General features: G+C 47.0%; 2 protein-coding genes across 3 annotated transcripts; one reads left to right on the top strand and one right to left on the bottom strand.

The window, feature by feature from the left end:
* Positions 1–563: 563 nt before the first annotated feature.
* On the top strand, positions 564–2,612 carry nkx3-1 (NK3 homeobox 1). The gene is made up of 3 exons (XM_028996417.1): positions 564–571; positions 1,500–1,702; positions 1,808–2,612. Exons 1-3 carry the CDS (start codon positions 564–566, stop codon positions 2,203–2,205), a joined length of 609 nt encoding a protein of 202 aa, XP_028852250.1. The 3' UTR covers positions 2,206–2,612.
* A 7,989-nt stretch (positions 2,613–10,601) lies between these two features.
* On the bottom strand, positions 10,602–19,578 carry slc25a37 (solute carrier family 25 member 37). 2 transcript variants are annotated; one of them, XM_028997009.1, is made up of 4 exons: positions 19,338–19,578; positions 14,512–14,740; positions 13,947–14,003; positions 10,602–12,522 (listed from the first exon to the last, which is right to left on the bottom strand). In XM_028997009.1, the coding sequence occupies exons 1-4, from the start codon at positions 19,515–19,517 to the stop codon at positions 11,957–11,959; spliced, it is 1,032 nt and encodes a 343-aa protein (XP_028852842.1). In that variant the 5' UTR covers positions 19,518–19,578; the 3' UTR covers positions 10,602–11,956. The 2 variants fall into 2 exon arrangements, with proteins under 2 accessions (XP_028852842.1, XP_028852843.1); XM_028997010.1 differs by lacking the exon at positions 19,338–19,578 and adding an exon at positions 18,245–19,304 and having other exon boundaries at positions 14,512–18,140.
* Positions 19,579–19,721: the final 143 nt, after the last annotated feature.

Here is a 19,721-nt window from a genome sequence, read left to right as displayed (position 1 = left end):
GCTCTTGGGTTCTGACTCGGGTACCACCGCGTTAGTATTGGGGACGCGAGCAGGTCAGGAGAAGGACAGCAGCCCATGCTGGACACCTTATCTTACAGTGTCAGGTCGTGAACTCTGTAATTAAAGCAGAATGCATTGGTAAGCATCATCCAGCAGGACGATCTGATGAATAACTGCGCCTCATGCAGGTAGAGTGAGGGGGGTGAGTATTATCTCCATAAACATCTTAAATACCATATTTACATGAAAACATCTTAGATATGAGTGAAGTAAGCCTTCACAAAAAATCCTGATGAACGCATGCTGGCTGCACTTGGATTTTACACAAAGCACCTTTTTCTACAGTTAACCCCAACAGCAACTCGTCAGAATTAACAGCGTGTAATTATTTTAAATACCACTTAAAGCGCAGATCAACAGAAGACATGCTGACAGAATAACTAAAGTTTTAGGATATGAGACAACGCTGCAATGCGTCTCCCTGACTTTCTTGTTATTCAAAACTAGAACCCCCCCCCCCTCAGTCTCCGGTCCCCATTTCTCCCACTTTCCCTCTCTCGAGCATGCAGAGGTCAGAGAGGAGTGCAGGGGGAACCCAACAAACAAACAGCCATGGAGCAGCATGTGAGTGTGTGTGTGTGTGTGTGTGTGAGCCGAGGAGCTGGCACAAAATGTGCTGAACCCATTAGCCCCCACGGGTGAGGGCCACCCACCCTGACCCCGCCTGACAGGCCGGCTTCAGGAAGAGACACATGGCTCCATCCCCTCGGCCTGACACCCAGACCCTGCCGGGGAATAATACAGCTATCCAGTTGCGTAATAAATCTCCCCGTTCACAAGCCGTGGATGAGGGTTGCTGTGAACCCGGGCTTGGGTTTCTTCAAACGCCATAAAAAGCAGGACGAGGATTTGGTGCCCAATCATGAGTGTTGGTTAACAAAGCGGTTGTTAAGGGGGAGTGTGGTTGAATATAATCTACACATATATATTCAAGTAAGATATTATGTGGCTTTTTTATTAAGTAACAAAGGGCAAAAACTGATGGAGTCATATGTAGATCAAGTATTCCCATTATTATCCTGATCAATTAGGCCTTATCAGGGCTCTTAGTTTTGTGACTCAAAATCTATAGAAACCGAATGAGAATTGCTGGCGTCTTCCTCTTGTAAGTCGTTTTGGATAAAAGCGTCTGCTAAGTAAAGTAAAGTGAAGTAAATTAAAACAGGCACTTTGCATGTTATTTAAATAAATTAAACTTTTTTCTGCATGCAAAATTGTAATTATTTTATTTTTGCACTGTACATGCGTACTAGTGACAAGCCACGTGATTTGAGTTGAACATTCCAGAAGCTCTTAATTAACGAACGACGCTGCTGGAGAGGGTCTGTTTTTATCATTAGCCGCGCCGCGGCAGGTCCGTGACGTCACCGCGCCGCCGGCCAATGGCGAGGCCCCGCGGACCCGGGCGCGCCTCCGGCCGCGTCTTAAACGGCGCGGAGCGGCGGCGAGGATGAAGTCGGGCAGTCATGTTCTGAGCCTCCTCCTCCTCCTCCTCCTCCTCCCCAGCGCAGCGATGGCCGCGTCGGAGAGGCAGCTGACGTCCTTCCTCATCGAGGACATCCTGTCCCTGCGGAGGAGACGCAGGGCGGCGCCGGGCGGAGCAGGCACCGGTCCGGGGAGGAAAGCGGCGGCGAGCGAGCAGGTGAGAACGCGGGACGGAAAGTTGTGTAAATCTTTAGTAAAAGTTCCACGCAGATGGAATTGATATAGAATCCGACCGAGCTGGTTCGTTTTTTTTCCTCCCCAGATTCTCCCGACTGCCCCGCGGCCCCGGACTCCGGATTACCGGCGGACGCGAGCGGCGCCGCGGCGAAGCACAAGCGCTCCCGGGCCGCCTTCACGCACCTGCAGGTCCTGGAGCTGGAGAAGAAGTTCAGCCGCCAGAAGTACCTGTCCGCGCCCGAGCGGGCCCACCTGGCCGCCGCGCTGCGCCTCACCGAGACGCAGGTCAAGATCTGGTTCCAGAACCGGAGGTACAAGACCAAGCGGAAGCAGCTGGCCGCCGACGGCTTCCCGAAGGCCGCAGCCGCCGCAGCCGCCGCGGAGGAGGACGCGCTCCGCTCCGACTTCCTCGCCGCGCTGTACAGGTCGTACCAGTACCGGCCGTACGGCTACGACCTGGGCGGATTTGTTGGGCTCTGGTGACGGGGACTCAAGACAAACAAAATCTGGACAATCTGGAGACAATTAATATACCGCAATGTGTACCATACTTAATAAAGATATTTTCAGCCTCTGCTGAAGGCACTACAAACTGCATTTTTATACCACTCTGTGTTTTCACACCTCTTTTCCGCTGAATTATTCAGCGGGTGCATTTAAAAAAAAAAAAAAAGAGAGAGAATTCATCATTCCTCATCATCAGACAATGCTTGCAACTGTACTTAAACTCCGGCAGATAAGAGGGCAGGTTGGGAACCTCCATGAAGCATGCGGGCCATCTAAACATTGTTAGACGCGGCGATAAGCAGATTGTGATCAAAAGTGCCCCCATCGTCATGCGTTTAAAACCTAAATTTGATGTCAAGTCGCGATGCCTTCAGTTGACTCAGCCGGAGGAAGCCCTTTGTCTGCGGATAAAAAGTGTGTGAAGCGATACATGATTTGCCCGCCTGAAAGAAGCAGATAAGGAGTCGCTGCATGACTGCAAGCCCTCTGAGGAGACAGAGGCGAAGCCAAACTGGTTTCAGAACAACGCTGCACAGTAAAAGCAGTTCTTGCACGTCGGTAATGGACCTTATGCTGATCCCCGATCCTCGGTTGTCCCTCACAATGGGGCTCCATGTGGGCAGGGGCTTAAATGCACTGGCATCTGTGAAGTAGTATGTAATAAACAGCCATTGGATGACTTTCACTTATGCTTTCACCAAATCGCGTGTCGAAGTGTGTTAGAAGGTGGATAAAATCACTCTTTCACTACGAATTTCACTATTATTTACCATTTAGTCCTGTTATTCAGGGTCACTGCTGCCGGAGCCAATCCCTGGACACAGGGTACAGGGCGGGGACTCAACCAGGGCTGGGCGCACATACGCACACCACTCACACTCACAGCCACGGTCAGTTAAGAGTCGCCAATCCACCTATTGTACATGCATTTGGTTGGTGGGAGGAAACCGGAGAACCCAGAGGAAACCAGCACCAACACGGGGAGATCAAGAAAACTCCGCCCACAAGAGGTCCGAGCTGGGATTCAAACTCACAACCTCGGAGGTGTGAGGATGCATTTTTTTGCTCTTACACAGCAAAATGCACGATTGCTTTAAAATGTAAAGAAAACTAAAAGACATTCAAAAATGTATCTTCTTGCACGATCCTGCGGGACAGCGTCAATACTGCGAAATGTGATAAAATATTGGCGTTTGGGTCATTCTAAGAAAAGGGCGGGCCTGGAATGTAATCAGATAGGCAGTAATGGAAAATGTTGCTGGGTTATTACGATATTTGTGATGATGAACCCAGCACAGAGGTTGTGTGAGAAGATGCTGTGTGAGAGATTTTCAGGCACAGTCTGGCGTGTGGGACCACCATATGCATACAATATTAACATGAAGTAGTGCATGCACTTTCCAGGTTGCCAGAGTTCCTTGAACAGGAACATTTCTTGTACGGTTCTTCTTTGAACATAAGGAGAGCAGATCGTACACCACTGGATAAAATCCACACAGTTGTTTTTGCATTAAACCTCAATTCAGCAGACATACAAACGGTCTATTAACGAAGACTGTACATTTTACGTTCCCCATAGATCCAGTATTGTACTTTTACGCCGTGAATGTTTTCTTTTCTCGAGCAATCACAGACACTGCGATCCGGACTTTTATTTAAATGAAGACAGGCATTCGCAAATTGTTTTGACTAGCATGACACACACATGCAGAGGATCTTCTTCTTTTATTTGACAAGCAGAGCAGACACGCCCGAGCTTATTTCCCATTAGCACCCTCATTCCACTTAATAATAGAAATCTCAGCCGTGACATTGTTTTTGGCGGTGAGATAAGGTCAGATTATCGGGGCGGCCTGTGTGCGGCGGAATGCTGCCAGCTGACCCCGGGGGCTGCACTGGAATGCGCTCCGCTGGCTTCCCGCCATTTTCAGCGCATCTCTTTACGTGTAAACATCGCTGGCGCTGCACGCGTTGCCGCTTTTTGTGAATGGCGCCTCTCCCCCACACTTCAGGCTGAACTCCGCTATCGGCTCCGATCCAAGTCTCAGCGCCGCCAGGCGATGTGAGAGAGGCCTCAGAGCACACGGGCCGACCTCCAGGCCGGGGGGGTCGCCGCAGGTGAGGCGCGGGGGCCCCGCTCACCTGCGCCCCGGAGAAGAGCCGCAGAAAGCAGACGCTCGGGTCGGCATGCAGCGGCAGATAATGGCCGTTTCTGGATAAACAGGATTAACTCGGAACCGGACTGATCTGAGTTTCAGACAGCTCTGATGGACCCTATCGTTCACCGCCCTGAGGGGATTAAGAAACGGCTACTGTCCTGCTCCCCCGCAACATACGCGCCTTTATCAGATGCCTGGCAGGAGTTGGACGCGGGAGCTGCCGTTTTCACAGCCGCAGCGTATTATTCATACACGCATATCAGCATGCAACATCTAACGCCTTGACAAATTATTAAATAAGAGGTAAAGCAGCCACAGGCCAGAGGTCATGGGTCATCCTGATCCGATCAGGGTTAAGCAAAACACAAACACAGTGATAAACTCAAGGTATTTACAAGAAGCAACACAGCGTACGTTCATTTCGAAAAACCTATTTTTACTGGTAAACGTGGCCTTTCTAACGCAATGTGAATGTCCAACGTGATCCGGGGGGATTTGGGGGGATCGGGTGGTCTCATTCACCATGCTAACATGTTAAAACTGAAGCAACTACTCAAAATTTTGGGTCGTTTTGTAAGGAATTTGAAGAAACTGAATTTGAAACCTTTTTTTTGGTCTTTGTATGTAGTTCGTAACAGGATTTTAGAGAGCAGCACCGTGTCGTTTTGTCCACGTCTGAAACAGAAATTGTGTGTCTGAAAATGACGGAAAAAAAAAAAAGGCAGCCGTGCGCTTGAATACGATCTGAGCTCTTGACCAAGCTCGTTTGTGATGAAGCGGATGGCCGATGAAGAGTAACCTGTCGACAAGCAGTGTGGTGCAAACGTGAAATCCTCCTTGATCCGCCCTGCTTGATCCCACGCGCAGATAACGCGTCTGAAACCTGTGACCTCTTGACCTACAGATATTCCCTGTTCAGTCCAACGAATGAAGCGGAAGTCGTTTTAGGGTCCACTTTGGCCGTGAATGTGGCTCGCGCCTCGTTTTATTCTTGGAAGGCACCTCGTTGCATAATGGAATGCTAGTTCTTGGAATACTGGAAGTCTGGCGGCAGGCTATGCTGTGCATGAGATGAATGCGGACCTGTAGGTTCATTTCACATAATTCACTTCCTTTTCGTGACCTGAATGAGCCCCCACCCACACGCGCGCACACAATGACAAAAAAAAAACAAAACACAATGACAAAATTGTGAGGGAGGGCGACCGGCTATAAGAATAACATCTCATTATAAAAAAAAAAAAACTTTTTATTTTTTTAAATAGTATTATTCGCTAAACAAGATTCAGCTCCACTAGTGCACTAGCGCAGCGCAGGGCTTTGAAAATTGTCACGACATCGGTCGACTGACTCTGAATATGTGAATGTGCAGCCAAGATATTGGGAATATTTGACGCCACTCCGGATATTTTCTAACACTTGAACCGTCTGCTTTGTGTTCTTGTGTTCAGTTCCCTTCATTTCCCCACATTTGTATCTGACGATATATATACAGACGTCAGGTGCCATTTTGGGGAACATCAGGCAAACCTGCAAAGCATGTGAGTAATGAATGACATGGAACCGCGGGCCAAGAGAATTAAAAAGTGCATTCTGGGAGGAGGACATGGGAATAACCAAGGGGGAAGTTCAGTTACGGATTTCCAGTGGCTGAAGCCACAATGGACATGTCGTTGGTAGGGAAAGGGTTCCCAGTCCCTCAGAGAGCTGCACAACGGAGCCAGGTGCCATCAGATAGCACGTGTTTCATGTTCAAACATCCACGGCAAACCTCTTAGCGCAACTCCGAGATAAAACCGGCCGAGAGCCTGATCATCAAGTGCTGATGCTCAACCTGGCGCGGGAGTTTAAATTCAAACACGCCGCTTACTCGCGATGAGAAAAGCCCAGATAGCATCTGTTTTGACGGGATTATGAAACCGGCATTATCTTGGCGAGCGTCTCAGGAACATGGCCATCAGATAACAGGCTTGTTTGACGGGCACAACCGCAGGTTCAAACTCTCATTACTCATCGGGGCATTGTGACGCCTGCACTTCCAGGCCTGAGTGGGACATGGTACATTGACTCTTAAACGAGAGAGAGGAACTGCAACAACACACTCCCCGTCCGGCTCCTCCTCCGTGCCGGCGTCTGAGAGAGCGTCTCGGGCAGAGACGAATGAAAGCCGAGCACTGGTTCATTTTGAATAGTAGAGGTATTTTTTTTATTATTATTTCTCTCTCTCTTTATGTCCAGGGGTGGCTGTCATGCTTAATTTTATCATCCAATTACCAATTACGGTTTCAGGTCAGTAAATCGATGAAGTTTGATAAACCGTGTGACTGAACCTGAAATCAGAAGCAGTTTTTTTTTTTGTTGTTGTTTTGTTTGTTTCGCACACTCTGATTATGAAAGATAATCTGAGATTCAGAGTTCCTGGGATATTGGAACCTATTCCAGTACACACACACACACACACACACACACACCTAGGACAAGGTTAGAAATGCCAGTTCACCTCTAGAAAGTTCAGGTAAGAAAGCCCTATATGGATGGAGGATTTAAAAAACTATTATTCCAATTACAAGCTACAAAGACTATTAAAAAAAGTATACTGTAGTAATGAACGTAAATATTAATAATAAAATATTTTTGTATTCTAACATTTGAGTACAAACGAAATATTCTCAGGAATGTGTATCGTTTTAAATGCCCAGTTTAAAACCTGCGTGCTGAATGGAGACGCCAAAATAATCTGTCAGTGTTGGCGTGGCAGCCACGACTTTCGCACCTCACCCTTTATCTTCAAAATCCTGGATAGGACCTTTTACCTCAATTCACAATTTACTCAGAACAGCGTCAAATATTCCGCTACAGACATTTATTACATCCATACAACCAAAGAAGGGCATTCTAAATATGACACATGCGTAAATTGTTAAGTAATGCCATCGTGTCTAGTCTTCGCTGGCTCATTGTTCTTCTGTCGGTGTTGATGCATGAAGTCCTGTATGATTTATATTAACTCGCCTCGTTCCTGTTCCTGCCACGCCCATCGGCGTCGCCCTGTGACACAGTTTATTTTAGGGATATTTATTTACTTCATTACTTATTTCAAATTATTGCGGGTGGGTGGGGCCTCGGGAACTTCATTCGGCATCAACTCAGGTCATGCTGGGACACGATCACCCATGCAGGTTCGTCAAGGTCCATCAGGTTCTGCTCCAATTTACACTCAAGAAATTGAGTCAAGAAATTTGTCGCAATGTCCATTGGCTGTTCGTTTAGCGTGATCGCACCCCTCTGAAGATGTGACGCTCTGCCCTGGAGTTTGCACACATCGACTGGCCCTTCACGCTTCCAACTGAGGCTTGAACCTGGATATCTGCCTCATTTGAGGACGTGGAAAAAAAAACCCGGCCGCTCCACAATGGCTGGCCTTGTTGCTCCTCCCACATGCCATGACAGTCTGGCAAATTTGTCTTAACTGATTTTCTTCTAATGACCCAGCTCCTGGATGGCACAAAGGGAGGATTCATAAACTTCTCCCTGGGCAGCGTGGCGAAACTGGATCCTCCGTGTATCTCTACCAGCATGGGCCCATTCTTCTCCGTCCGCAGATAAAAAGACATCATCATCAGATGCGCGCATGTGTTCAGGTACATGCCCCCCGGCTCAGAGCCGCTGTTTAGTTTGCAGCAGTGATTGCAGGATGGGGAAGGGGGTGGCACGGTGACGGCCCACAGCATGGAGCCGCTTCTTTATGGCTCACAGATAAACCGCCATGACATCAGACGGGTGAAAGAAAACAACAAACAAAGGGACAGCCGCCCCGCAAACCTGTGTACGTGTCTGGGGACATGTGGCCTTGGCATAATATGTGGATTGGGGTGGCACGGGGGGGGGGATAGGGGGTAATCGGCAGCAATAACAACTCATTTGGACCCGGGTTCCATCCAGTACAGCCCTGAGCAACACGCTGGAGATGTACAAAAGCAGACGACGTAGACGTTACTTCTGCTGTACAACGTAAAACTAAACTAATGTAACGCTGGTCAACAAAAAAAATAGCAAACAAAGCAATTAAAAAAAAAACAAAAATAAAAACTTTTTTTTTTGCATTTAACAGCATTTCACTCCCTTGGATGTAGACTACGGGGACGGTTACTTCTGATGATGATGATGATGGCCAGCAGTGTACAGAGTGGTCACGAAAGGAACAATTTGATTCATCCAACATCTTTTTCTTTGTGCATTAAGTCAATTAAGGTGATTTATACTAAATTTTAACTAAATCATAAGAGAGAAAAAAATATCCACATTCGGCAGGTGCTTCAGTATGACAAACACGCAGCGAATGGTTCACAAGCAGGGAGAATAAGGTCACGGTGTTAAGATGAGAGGACAGCAGAATTAAGATCTATAAATATTTTCCCATATAAGGGTGCAGTGGTGGCCTAGCGGGTAAGAAAGCGGACCTGTAATCTGAAGGCTGCCAGGTCAAATCCCAAGGTGCCACTGAGCAAGGCAACGTCCCCACACGCTGCTCCCTGGGCCCCTGTCATGGCTGCCCAATGCTCACCAAGGGTGATGGTTAAAATGCAGAGGACACATTTCGTTGTGTCACCGTGTGCTGTGCTGCAGTGTATCACAATCACTTAAGTTTCACTATAAAAGAGCAGCTAAAGAAGTTATTATGAAGAGTCCGCAGGTTCAAATTATTGTCACATTGTCTCTCAAGTCAGCAGCGCCATCTTGTGGTGAACACCGTGCAAACAAATCATGAAAAAAAAAATTCTCCATGCAGAAAACGAGAAATAAAGACAGTAAAAAAACTTCTGATGAATTGCATTTTATTTAAGCTCCAGTGTTGCAAACTGTAGCAGCATTTCTTCAAACTCTAAACATATGCATCTGTCCCCCCTCCCCAGTGGAAAAAAGGACTCGAGATGGCACACAGCCCCCCTCCCGCCAGCTCTCATTAAATTGTGCGCAGGGAGCAGCGGAAAAAAATAAAATTAATTCCTGAACACGCTGTTCAATTCTTCTTCATGAACAAGATTCAAAGGCATACACTGGGCAGGCTCACGGTGCGCAAAGGGCACAAACTCGCCCACTGGGGTATGCAGCACTAATGACTGCATAATGACTGTGAATATGCACTAGTTCAGGTTTTCAGCTTTAATATACTGTAAAGGCAACTATAAAAGAATAATAAAATTAACAGAAGCAGCAGGATATGAATTAGCATTAAGAAGTTAAATTAATAAGAGATATGTTTGATCATATCTAGCTGAATTCTGAAAGGCCGATCAAGATTTGTAAGAAAATCTTACACACAAAAAAAAAAAAAACATACACACAAAGGCACACACTTCAAAACCTTTGTGAAGGATTAGCCAGATGTATTCAAATTATGTTTAAATAAATTTGATATTTGATATATTTTAAAGCTATATTCCCCTGTTCTAATGTTTAAGAAAGGGAGATCTTTGGGATAATTTAAGGAAGGAATATTTGGTCTGTAGCGAAGTCTCCACTGCATAGTTCAAAAACAGGACAAAGGAATGGCAGAACCGGCTACAGCTAATTCTACCAATAAGTATTTAATGAAAAGGCAAAAAAAAAAAAAAAAAAACCTAAAAAATAAATATTGAATTCATGTAAGGGAATGTAAGGAAAAAAACTGCTTGTCTGAGAGTGAGTGCTGTAACAAGGACAGGGACACAGGAAGCACCCTCAGTACACTTCCTGGCCAGCCAGAACAATGCCACCTCTCAGTCGCTCTTCCAAACCATCCCATACAGTCTAACTGGTCCCCGTTTTTCTGTCTCTGTTCCCATTGGTCACTACTCCGACCCCGAATAAATCCAATATTGACTCTAGAAACGTCCATTATGATGTTTCAGAGAAATAGATTATCATGAATTCCCTCCATAAAAACACATTTGCGTAACACATTCAAAAACTCATATTTACAAGCATTACAATTAAATTAAAGGTAATGTTACAATAAAAAGTAAGGTCACAGATGCGGAAAGATGTCAAGAACTGGCATTTCCCCAACCTTGTGCGTGTTAGTGTAGTTTTATTGTGTTATTAAAACTTCCATTTTGTGCGTAATTTATATATTCACCCATTTCCAGAGCAAAGTAAGGCAAACGCTGACTCCTCCCACCCACCCCTGTCATAGTCCAGAGTGCATGGGAATGAATCCAGGGGGGGGGGGGGGGGGGGGGGGTCTTGCATGAATAATAAAACATTTCAATTTTCTTTCTTTGCAAAAAAATTGCCCCATTGGCTGATGGTTCTCCATTCATAAGTGGGAGTTCAGGGGCCCTGAAGTGATAGATAGTTGTGCGTGTTTCTGTCAGCAGCTCCTAAGCTTATGGTTTTGTGGATCTTATGGAATCTGAGTAATTAATGTAAAATTAGAAAAAATAGCTATAAGAATATATTAAAACAAATATTATTGCAATCTATTGTTTGCAGAAAACTTGACAAAACTTATGCTGTGGTTCTGTCTAAAAATAATCACAGAGAGATGATGGACAATCACTTTGACATTTACCATCTTGTTTTATTCTCAACATCTCAGAACTTATGTAACTAACATTTAAAAGTTTTTTTTCTATGCATTAAATGCACCACTGGTGATCTTCAGTCGGATTAGAATATTGAAATATTTGAATATTGAAAGGTTAAGGATTTATGTCTAGTCCAGCTAATTTGTTGTGGCCTCATTAAAAGTGCACATCTTACATGCGTAATGAATAAATTATGGCCAGAGTTGAAGGAATATGAAGCGAATAGGACAGACTCTGTCTAAACCCCTCCACACTGCATTGTGGTATGGAAAAAAAAACTCTGGAATGCACGAACAAACTGGAGACCATCTTGACTCAGTTAATGAAAGAGCTCGACTTTTTTTTGTTCGAAGCACGGAAACGTGTAAAATTTTTTCTTTCATTTTCGTATGGATCATGTGACCACAACAGTTTTTATATTATGTTTTATATATATATATATATATATATACACACACACACACACACACACACACCCACACACTCTTATACTGAAATCATCTTGGTCGGCCTTCAACACTGAACAGGCGCTTCTTTAAAAAAAAAAAAAAAAAATTCAATAAAAATACTGCTGTGAATCTAAGAATTTGGGACTGTGCTTAATTACAACAGCCATTTGTAAATAGACGGGGAATTAAAACCCTCAGTGGGTCTTGAAAGATGAGCTCCGCTCGGCCAATAAAATAAATAAAAAGCTCCTACATGAAACCTAAGCCCACAGCGCTGTCATTTCGGCCCTCCCACCCCCCTGATGCTCAACGCTTCCTTGAAATTCCTGTATTTCCTGCTTCGCCGACAGAGGCATAAAGACGCGTAAAGGTGATTATTAACAGAGCGCTGGCAAGAGGTTTGGCTGACGAACCAGATTTTTTTTTTTTTTTTTTTTTCGTGCGGTGAAAAACATGACTACATTAACCCTGCACTCCCTCCATTCAGTTGAAGGCATCTGGCACGGGTTCGGCACAGCGTGTAAGGCCCTCCCAGAGCGGCGGGGCGGCCTCATGTCGGGCCCGAGCCGCCCTCCAGCTCCGGCTCGCGGCGGCGGCCGTGCCGGTGCAGGTGCCGCGGCTGCTGCTGGGTGAGGAAGTACTTGAAGAACTCGTAAACGGACCAGGCGATGGCGGTGGAGGGCATCTGGTAGATGACGCGCGCCTGGACGCCTTTGAAGAAGGCGGGCAGGCCGCCCAGGCGGTACACCGTCCTGAAGGCGTTGGCCATGCCCGAGAGGTGCCCGCTGACCTGCACCGAGCTGAGCACGCTGTTCTCCTGCGTGTTCAGCAGCGTCTTGCACACGTCCAGCGGCGTGGTGACGGCGGCCGACACCGCCCCCGCCGCCGCGCCGGACAGGATGTGGCTGCCGGGCCGGTACTGCCGCTCCGGGTTCAGCCGCTCCTGCATCAGCTCGTAGGTCATGAAGTGCACGGCCTGGAAGGGGATGTTCATGGTGAGCTGGGTGCTGTAGCTGCGGTAGAACGCCGCCAGGCCCTCCTTGCGGCTCACCACCAGAATGCAGTCCCACAGGCCCCGGTAGGGCGAGTTGTACATCTGCATCCGCTGCTTTATGACTGGGGACGAGTCAGGTCAGGGTCATGGTTACACGGCCACAGCAGGAGAGAAAACGACACAAGAGACACAAACGGGAACATTGTGAGTGAGTCCGATCCAGATCGCACAAAAACCTCCACATTTTAAACACAAGTGAAAGCAGGAAGAACGAAGGCAAATACACAATCTACAAAGAACCTTGTACTAGTTTTTGCTTGTCGTGACTCTGTAAACACAGACATGTAAAGGTATCTGGAGTGTGTTTGGTCCCAAGCAGCTCCTTCTGAGAAGACAATTATGACATCCGTTGGCTTTTGTCACAATGAGAGAAGTCTGTCATTTTCATCATAGGTACATTTCAACTGAGAAAATCCCATTGTATGATTTTTAAAGAATTTATTTGTATAACGGTGCGGTAAATAAGTATCGCCTACAAAAAGGCAGGAATTCTGTCCCTCCAACAACCACCAACTCCAACCTCCACCATGGCCATGACCAGAGAGCTGTCTAACGACACCAGGGACAAGACTGGGACGAGCCAATCTACAACAGGCAAGCAGCTTGGTGAGAAGAGATCAACTGTTGGAGCAATTATTATAAAAAGGAATCATTGACTGGGGCTCCATGCAACATCTCACCTCGTGGGTTAGAAATTATCTTGAGAATAGTGGCAACCAGGCAATGAAGGCGTGGCTACATTAGAAGTCTTACAAGGTTCTGGAAGGGCCTAGCCAGTCTCCCGACCTCAATCCAATATAGAATCTGTGCCCAGCCAACAGGCCCAAAACATCACAGCTCTTGAGAAGACCTGCATGGTAGAATGGGCCAAAATACCAGATACAGTGCAAACCTGGTGAAGACCTACAGGAAACGTTTGACCTCTGACATTGTAATGTCACCTTGGTTCTTTAAAAACCTAGCGGTTAAGGAAGCTGCCCCGTAATCAAAGGGTTCCCGGTTTGAATCCCAATCCCCCAAGGTGTAGCTGAGTAAAGCACCGTCCCCACACACTGCTCCCCGGGCGCCTGTCATGCTTCACAATGACTTTTCCACAATGTGATTTCCTGGATTTTTACATTCTGTCTCTCAGAATGACAAGACTTCTCTCAACATCATCAGCTGGGAATTTAGTCAGTGGAATTTACATGAACAGAGTAAGAGACTAAACTACAGGACAAAGGTACTTTATGAACCTGTGGGAGCCATTAAATGGGCATAGTGGAAACAGGAGACGGCGCTCATCTGTATAGATGTGGAAATTCTGGAGAATTTGGTTATTTTCGTAATGTTTTGTGTGTGTGTGTGTCTGTGTGTGTGTGTGTGTGGGGGGGGGGGGGGGTGGGGGGGGGGTGTCTGTAGACATTTGGGTGACTGTAGTGGCTAAAAGGAAGATTTTGGGATAGGAAAAAAAATAAGGTTCTGAAAGCATTTCACTTCCTGCTACCTTCAGCAGGGTTCATCACTGCATCATGAAGAACCGTGGCCACGCTGCCAGCGACTCCTGGAGAAACAAACAAAAAGAGGGATACACACACACACACACACACACACACACACACACACACACACAGGTCATTAGATTCTGATTTGTCATATGAACAGTCATACAAGGATTCAACATGCAGCGAATAGCTTTATGCAACGCCCGACCGTAAAAAAACAATGTGGAAACGTAGAAAAACCAACTAATCTGACACAGAAGTTAGAATGTGTGTTTGCTTCTTACAACACACATGGGCCGCTTTCTGGTGAAATACAACCAGCTATCTGAAGCAGCTTGAATATCCACATTGTTCCTGTATAATTAGTCCCAGGTTCAAACCCCACTTACTACCATCGTGTCCCTGAGCAAGACACTTAACCCTGAGTGTGTCCAGGGGGGGACTGTCCCTGTAACTACTGATTGTAAGGTGCTCTGGATAAGGGCATCTGATAAATGCCGTAAATGTAAATATGATTCAGATAAGTCACAGTAGTAAAAAATGCGCGAAGTGAAGAATGAAACAGACCGTTAGCAACGTGGCTGTTCTGTCCGTTCTGGATGATGTCGCTGAGTGTGCGCTTCACCCGCTCGTAACAGGCGAAGTACAACGCGTGGGCCGGGCCGGCACCCAAAACTGTGATATTTAGACCCCGCAAGGGCCGCAGCAGCCCCTCGGTCCGGACGATTGTCTGCAGGGCCTGGTAAACACTCCTGTATCGGGCCTTCGGGTCCGGCTGCAGGCTCTGCATTCGAGTCTGATGAAGGAGAGGGAAAAAGAAACAAGAGCAAATTTAAAAGAGTGAAGGGAGGAATTTGTGGTACGAAATGACAACTACAAGCGGGAAAGGGAGACGGCAGCATTGTCTCACAACAGTATGAATAGGTCCGAAAAGTCGGAAATCTCTAAATGAGTCAGGAAATTATATTCTGGGAGGAAATGAAACTCAGTATGCAACGGTAGATAGGAGTGGCTTGTCTTCAGGGCCGTCCGCCATTTGTAGGCCACAATACAGACTTGCTTTGTGTTATGTGAAGGATTTGGCATAGATGGTTATAACAAAATGACGGGGTGAACAAGACAGGCGCACGCTTCCAAAAGAGCCTCTACCAAAAAGCAGAGGAAGCAGGGGTCAGTGAAGGCCATCAATGAAACCCCACTTTCTCTTCTTTTGGAAAATGATTTGTCGCATTTATTAAAAATGACGTGAAATATAACAAAGCTTCCATGGCAGTGATTGGAAGATTTTTTATCTATTGGGACTGTGTACACAGGTAGCTTTGCCACGCAGCCTCACCGAAAATGAATGTGAAAAAGATGCGGGGGCTTGCATGCTGATGCATGGTCAGGTGTCCTGTAGCTATATCGTGAAGGAGAGAAACCAACACGACCATCGGTGATGTTTAAACCGGGTTAAAGGAGAGGACACACACACACACACACCTCAGTCACAAAATATATATATATTTATATATAAATCTTGACTACGCCCTTGGTTTCTTCTAGATTTCAAAGGCATAAAAAATTAAGCACTTATGTCTGCCTTAGCCAACAGTGCTAAGCTTCATCAACACAACGCACACCAAACCACTTACGACAAAGGAGAATCCTACAATAACGCCAATTATCACTGCAGCTAAACCCTTTAATCTTTTTTCCACATAACTGGCAGCCTGCGTGCATCATGCAGGATTTACAACTATTATTATTACTTTAAGGTGCATAATATACCTCAGATTACACACAGAACCGTTCAACAAGAATTCAAATAATTAGGCACGACTTAAGCTCTGATTGTCTACTTACACACAAAAACCATTAAACTCGACATAAACGTAATACGGTTGAGGGAGCCATGTGCCACCATCTCCAAAAAAACTGGCAATAACACCAGTGAAAAATAATAAAAGCTGAAAATCAGATAATAAATGAGTAGTGGCACCAGTCTCACTAGCTAATGTTCAGAAAGCAGGGACAAGTCGGCTCAGCCTGGAGTAAAGCAGATCGGACCGTACCAAACACGTGAAGTAACGCCTGAATGTCAATACGAAGCGAAAAGGCGACGATCGTTTTAAAAAAAATCTGTCCTCATCTACACCCAGTGGCCTTGTTTCAGCTCCAGGAAATGCACATTCGACCGATACAACAGTTACGAAGTAAAAATGGAGAGTTTACGCTATATAAGCCAGAACAGTATTTTAATCTGATTCACTAGGTGTATAAAAACTGAATTAATATACGGGCCTGAATAAAGTGGCGTCATCTAACACTCACGGACCAAACAAACAACCCAATACTGTTAGATGTGACAAACATATGTTTTAATCTTGAAAAAGTTATTTTCTGGTCAATAAAGTACTTCATATGGAGCCAGGGGTGGGTTGAGACTCCTTCAGATATCCAGCCAATGAAACGACTTGTGGAGGAAACTTTTGTTTCCTGGTTAAGTTTCAAAGGTGTTATCAGGTTTATCGCAAACATTAAGCAATATTACACTGGAAAAGTACAAAAATGATCAGTTGTTGATCTTGTACCATAAAAAATGGAAACATTTATAATTAATGTGACTGCTAATGTGACATTATTAACTGTTGAAACTAAAATTATGCCATACCATAACCCAAGCTAGCAATACAAGAAATGTAAAATGAGTACTTCACAACTGAAACTGATCCCAAATAGCGCAGTAAATAATCAAATATAGTTTTGAAATCTTTTTATAATGATTGCATTGACTGATCTTTTGTTAGGAATGGAGATCTGGCCCATTTAGCGCTGGTTTTCCCTGCAATGAGGAAGTGATACGGTGGATTAGTAAAGCACTATCGAGAGCGAGCCACAGCGTGGATCTCCTCAGCGCTCCTCACTGGACCCACACGTCGGTGGATGGAAGATCTGAAGATAAATCATGACACTCCTTCAGGGGCAGGAAACTGCCCCACTGGATATTTGGTCTCATAGTGAAAGGACAACTGTACATGAGCCAGGCATGTAACCAACCTGTGGATACAGAACGAAACGCCGCAAACAAGCTGTAAATATTTTCACTGTACTTCATTTCCTGAACTTGTGCTCACTTGTCTGTGTGAGTGGAATATTTGTAATGTGAGAAATGTCCTGCTGCTATGAGCCGGGCCGCCGTTAGCTAATCGGAGCCCATCCTGGGTCTGCGCGCCTCTGATTGTCTGGGTAGGTACACCCCACCCAACCCCCCGAAAACCCCGCGCTGCTCTCCTGGACCCCGCTGATAACCTCCGCGCCCCATGCAGGCCCGCGTGGAGGACACCGCTCCCAAGGTCAGGACCGGCCAGACACTGTGGACTAGAACAGGAGCCAACCCGTTTCCAGGGGCACCACGGGCCTGGTTAGGTGCCTTCAGAAGGGAGCCGGGCTCTGCAGGAACCTACTTCGGGGCTCAGAGAACCACCTGCGAACTACTTTCTGCATTCAGGCTGGTCTGAAGTTGCTAGATGGGTCTTAGTCAACACTGAATCGGCCAATGAATCACGCGCTGGCAGGCAAACAAAGCAATGAGGACACGTTCACCCCGTCCCTTAAAGAAAGTGTCACTTATTACAATTGGTTTACAATCATCTGTCATATATTCAGCGTATAAAGCTCTAGAGCCGTTACGTATATAATCCTTTATATGCAACATCAAAAAAAAAAAAAAAAAAGATTCTACTGTTAACCACTCGAGAGCTGATGATCACCTTCACACACACCGGAAATTCCAGTCTCGTAACCAGACCAACACTGGTTTCTACTAAACATCTGAAACTGGGGGAGATCCTCAGCACATAATCATCATCATACAACAGAATTTAGGACACTGCCGGGGAAATGAATAAATAAAATTCATCTTATCAATGTTTAAAATGACTTGGCAGGTTACGGTTGGCTTTTCTGGAAAAGGGACGCACTTGAGACGGAACAAGCAACACGATACAAAACAAACTGCAGCTCAGGGACAGAAGGCGTTACAACAGAAAGGCGGCGTCATCTCTTGTGAAAATGCGTCCATTGATAGTGCATTCGCAGTCCTCGTAAGGTCTCCCGGTCACAAGATGGCCACGGCGCCGCCTTCTCCGAACCCCACAGACGTCGGAGACGCGCATGCAGCCTGCAGGATTGTGGAGGGCGGCGTAGTACACCATCTGCGGATTTGTAGGTAACCAAGAAAAAAAAAAAAAAACAAAAGTTGGTTGGCACGGAAACGCGGCGACGGAGACAAGGTTCCGTTTGTCTGCTGAAATCTTACCCGGCCGTGCCTCACGCAGAGCTGGTCGGCCGCTCGTACTGCAGCCACGCAGGCTCGGCCTCGTCCGTCCGCTCAGAGGGGACAACATCCAAGGCGGCGTTAAAGCGCTGCCACGCCCGCGTGGATGCGCGTGGCGTCTGGACACGTAGCTCGCGGAGGAACAGCGGGAACGGGCCGAACGAGGGAACCCTGGCAGGCCGGGAGGAAGTGGTGACAATGGCCTGGGCCGGCTGACGAGTTCACGGTGGATAATCTGGCACGGTGTCAGGCCTTCGCCCTGACGGAGAGTTCGGTTACCAAGCGAGCCCTCCGCTACACGCACAAGGACCCTTCCCTCACGCATCGGATCCAAAAGGCTGCTTGGTTAATAATGTTAATAATTACACATTTCTTTATAATACAGGTCTCAAAGTGAATATATCCTCTCATAAACACACACACACACTTTATATATAAAACACCTGTAAAGCGGCCAATATAAATCCATGGCCACGCCCAGGGCGAAGTTCAAAGTGACCAACTTTGAACCCTTTACGTCTAATAGTCATTACGTTCTGACCTAACTTTGTCAAGTTATTAAGCCAGATGTCCTCAACCAGAGATAAGGACATAAAAACAGGGACTACCAGGAACTGGGGTCTAAGGAAACACATGATGCGGAGTTTGAGCAAAACCTGGTTACCTTCCTGTGACCTCCACGCTCACGTAAGGTCAAAGGTTGTTCACTACGCAACGTGTGGCGCGCCACCAGTTGCAGAACCCCAAACTTGCCAACAAGTTTTTTTTATCGCATTCTAAGGGGGAAAAGAAGTGAACTTGAGCGCCAAGTGCCATTTGGAGAAGGCGATGGAGGTGAAGGAGGGCGCGACGCAGCCCGGCCCGGCTGGTCCTTCCCGGAGTCGTAAGAAAGTTGGTCGGGGGACACGCGGTGGCCGCGACTGGAGCTAGCATGCGTGCTAACGCTGCTAGCCGCGCGGCTGGATCCCGCGTCAAGTTCCGAGCGGGACGCGCGGAACCGAGCGAGGCGGCGGCGGACGCGGCTGAGCCATCGACCCGGCCCCTGACTGACAGCCGGCCGGCCTGCGCGCCTTACCTTGACAGAGTCCACCGGGTACATGACCGTGTGCTCCAGGATGCCCGCCACTGCCCCCGCTGTCATGTGCGTCGCCAGGGAGGCGTGAGGCGGCAGACTCTCGTATTCGTCGTCCTCGGGAGAATCGCCGAGCGTCGCCATCTCCACGGTGGCCACTACCGCCTCGGCGCGCAACTCCATGCGGGAGACGGGCGCGGGGAACCACGCCACACCAGCATCGCCGCGTTCCTGGTCGCCGCGACGTCACTGGTCTGCGTGCGGCGGCCAATCACAGGCGAGACGCGGGAAAGGGGGCGGGCCGACATCGAAACCGAGGCGGGACTTCGGGCCAAAGTAACCAATGAAAAGTAGTTCTTCCTCTCCAACTTACAGCTGACGCGCCTT

This window comes from Denticeps clupeoides, chromosome 11 (genome assembly GCF_900700375.1).
Source record: "Denticeps clupeoides chromosome 11, fDenClu1.1, whole genome shotgun sequence".
Classification (NCBI taxonomy): domain Eukaryota; kingdom Metazoa; phylum Chordata; class Actinopteri; order Clupeiformes; family Denticipitidae; genus Denticeps; species Denticeps clupeoides.
Note: the sequence above shows the minus strand (reverse complement) of the source record. Positions and strands in the feature narration are given on the sequence as shown.

Excerpts from the sequence above, each read along its gene's own strand:
- slc25a37 (XM_028997009.1), bottom strand. The coding sequence starts at position 19,517 with ATGGAGTTGCGCGCCGAGGCGGTAGTGGCCACCGTGGAGATGGCGACG. Across the intron at positions 14,004-14,511 it reads GAACAGCCACGTTGCTAACG|GAGTCGCTGGCAGCGTGGCC; the intron begins GTCTGTTTCATT and ends TTGTTTCTCCAG. Across the intron at positions 12,523-13,946 it reads AGTGATGAACCCTGCTGAAG|TCATAAAGCAGCGGATGCAG; the intron begins GTAGCAGGAAGT and ends ACTCGTCCCCAG.
- nkx3-1 (XM_028996417.1), top strand. Across the intron at positions 1,703-1,807 it reads AAGCGGCGGCGAGCGAGCAG|ATTCTCCCGACTGCCCCGCG; the intron begins GTGAGAACGCGG and ends TTTCCTCCCCAG.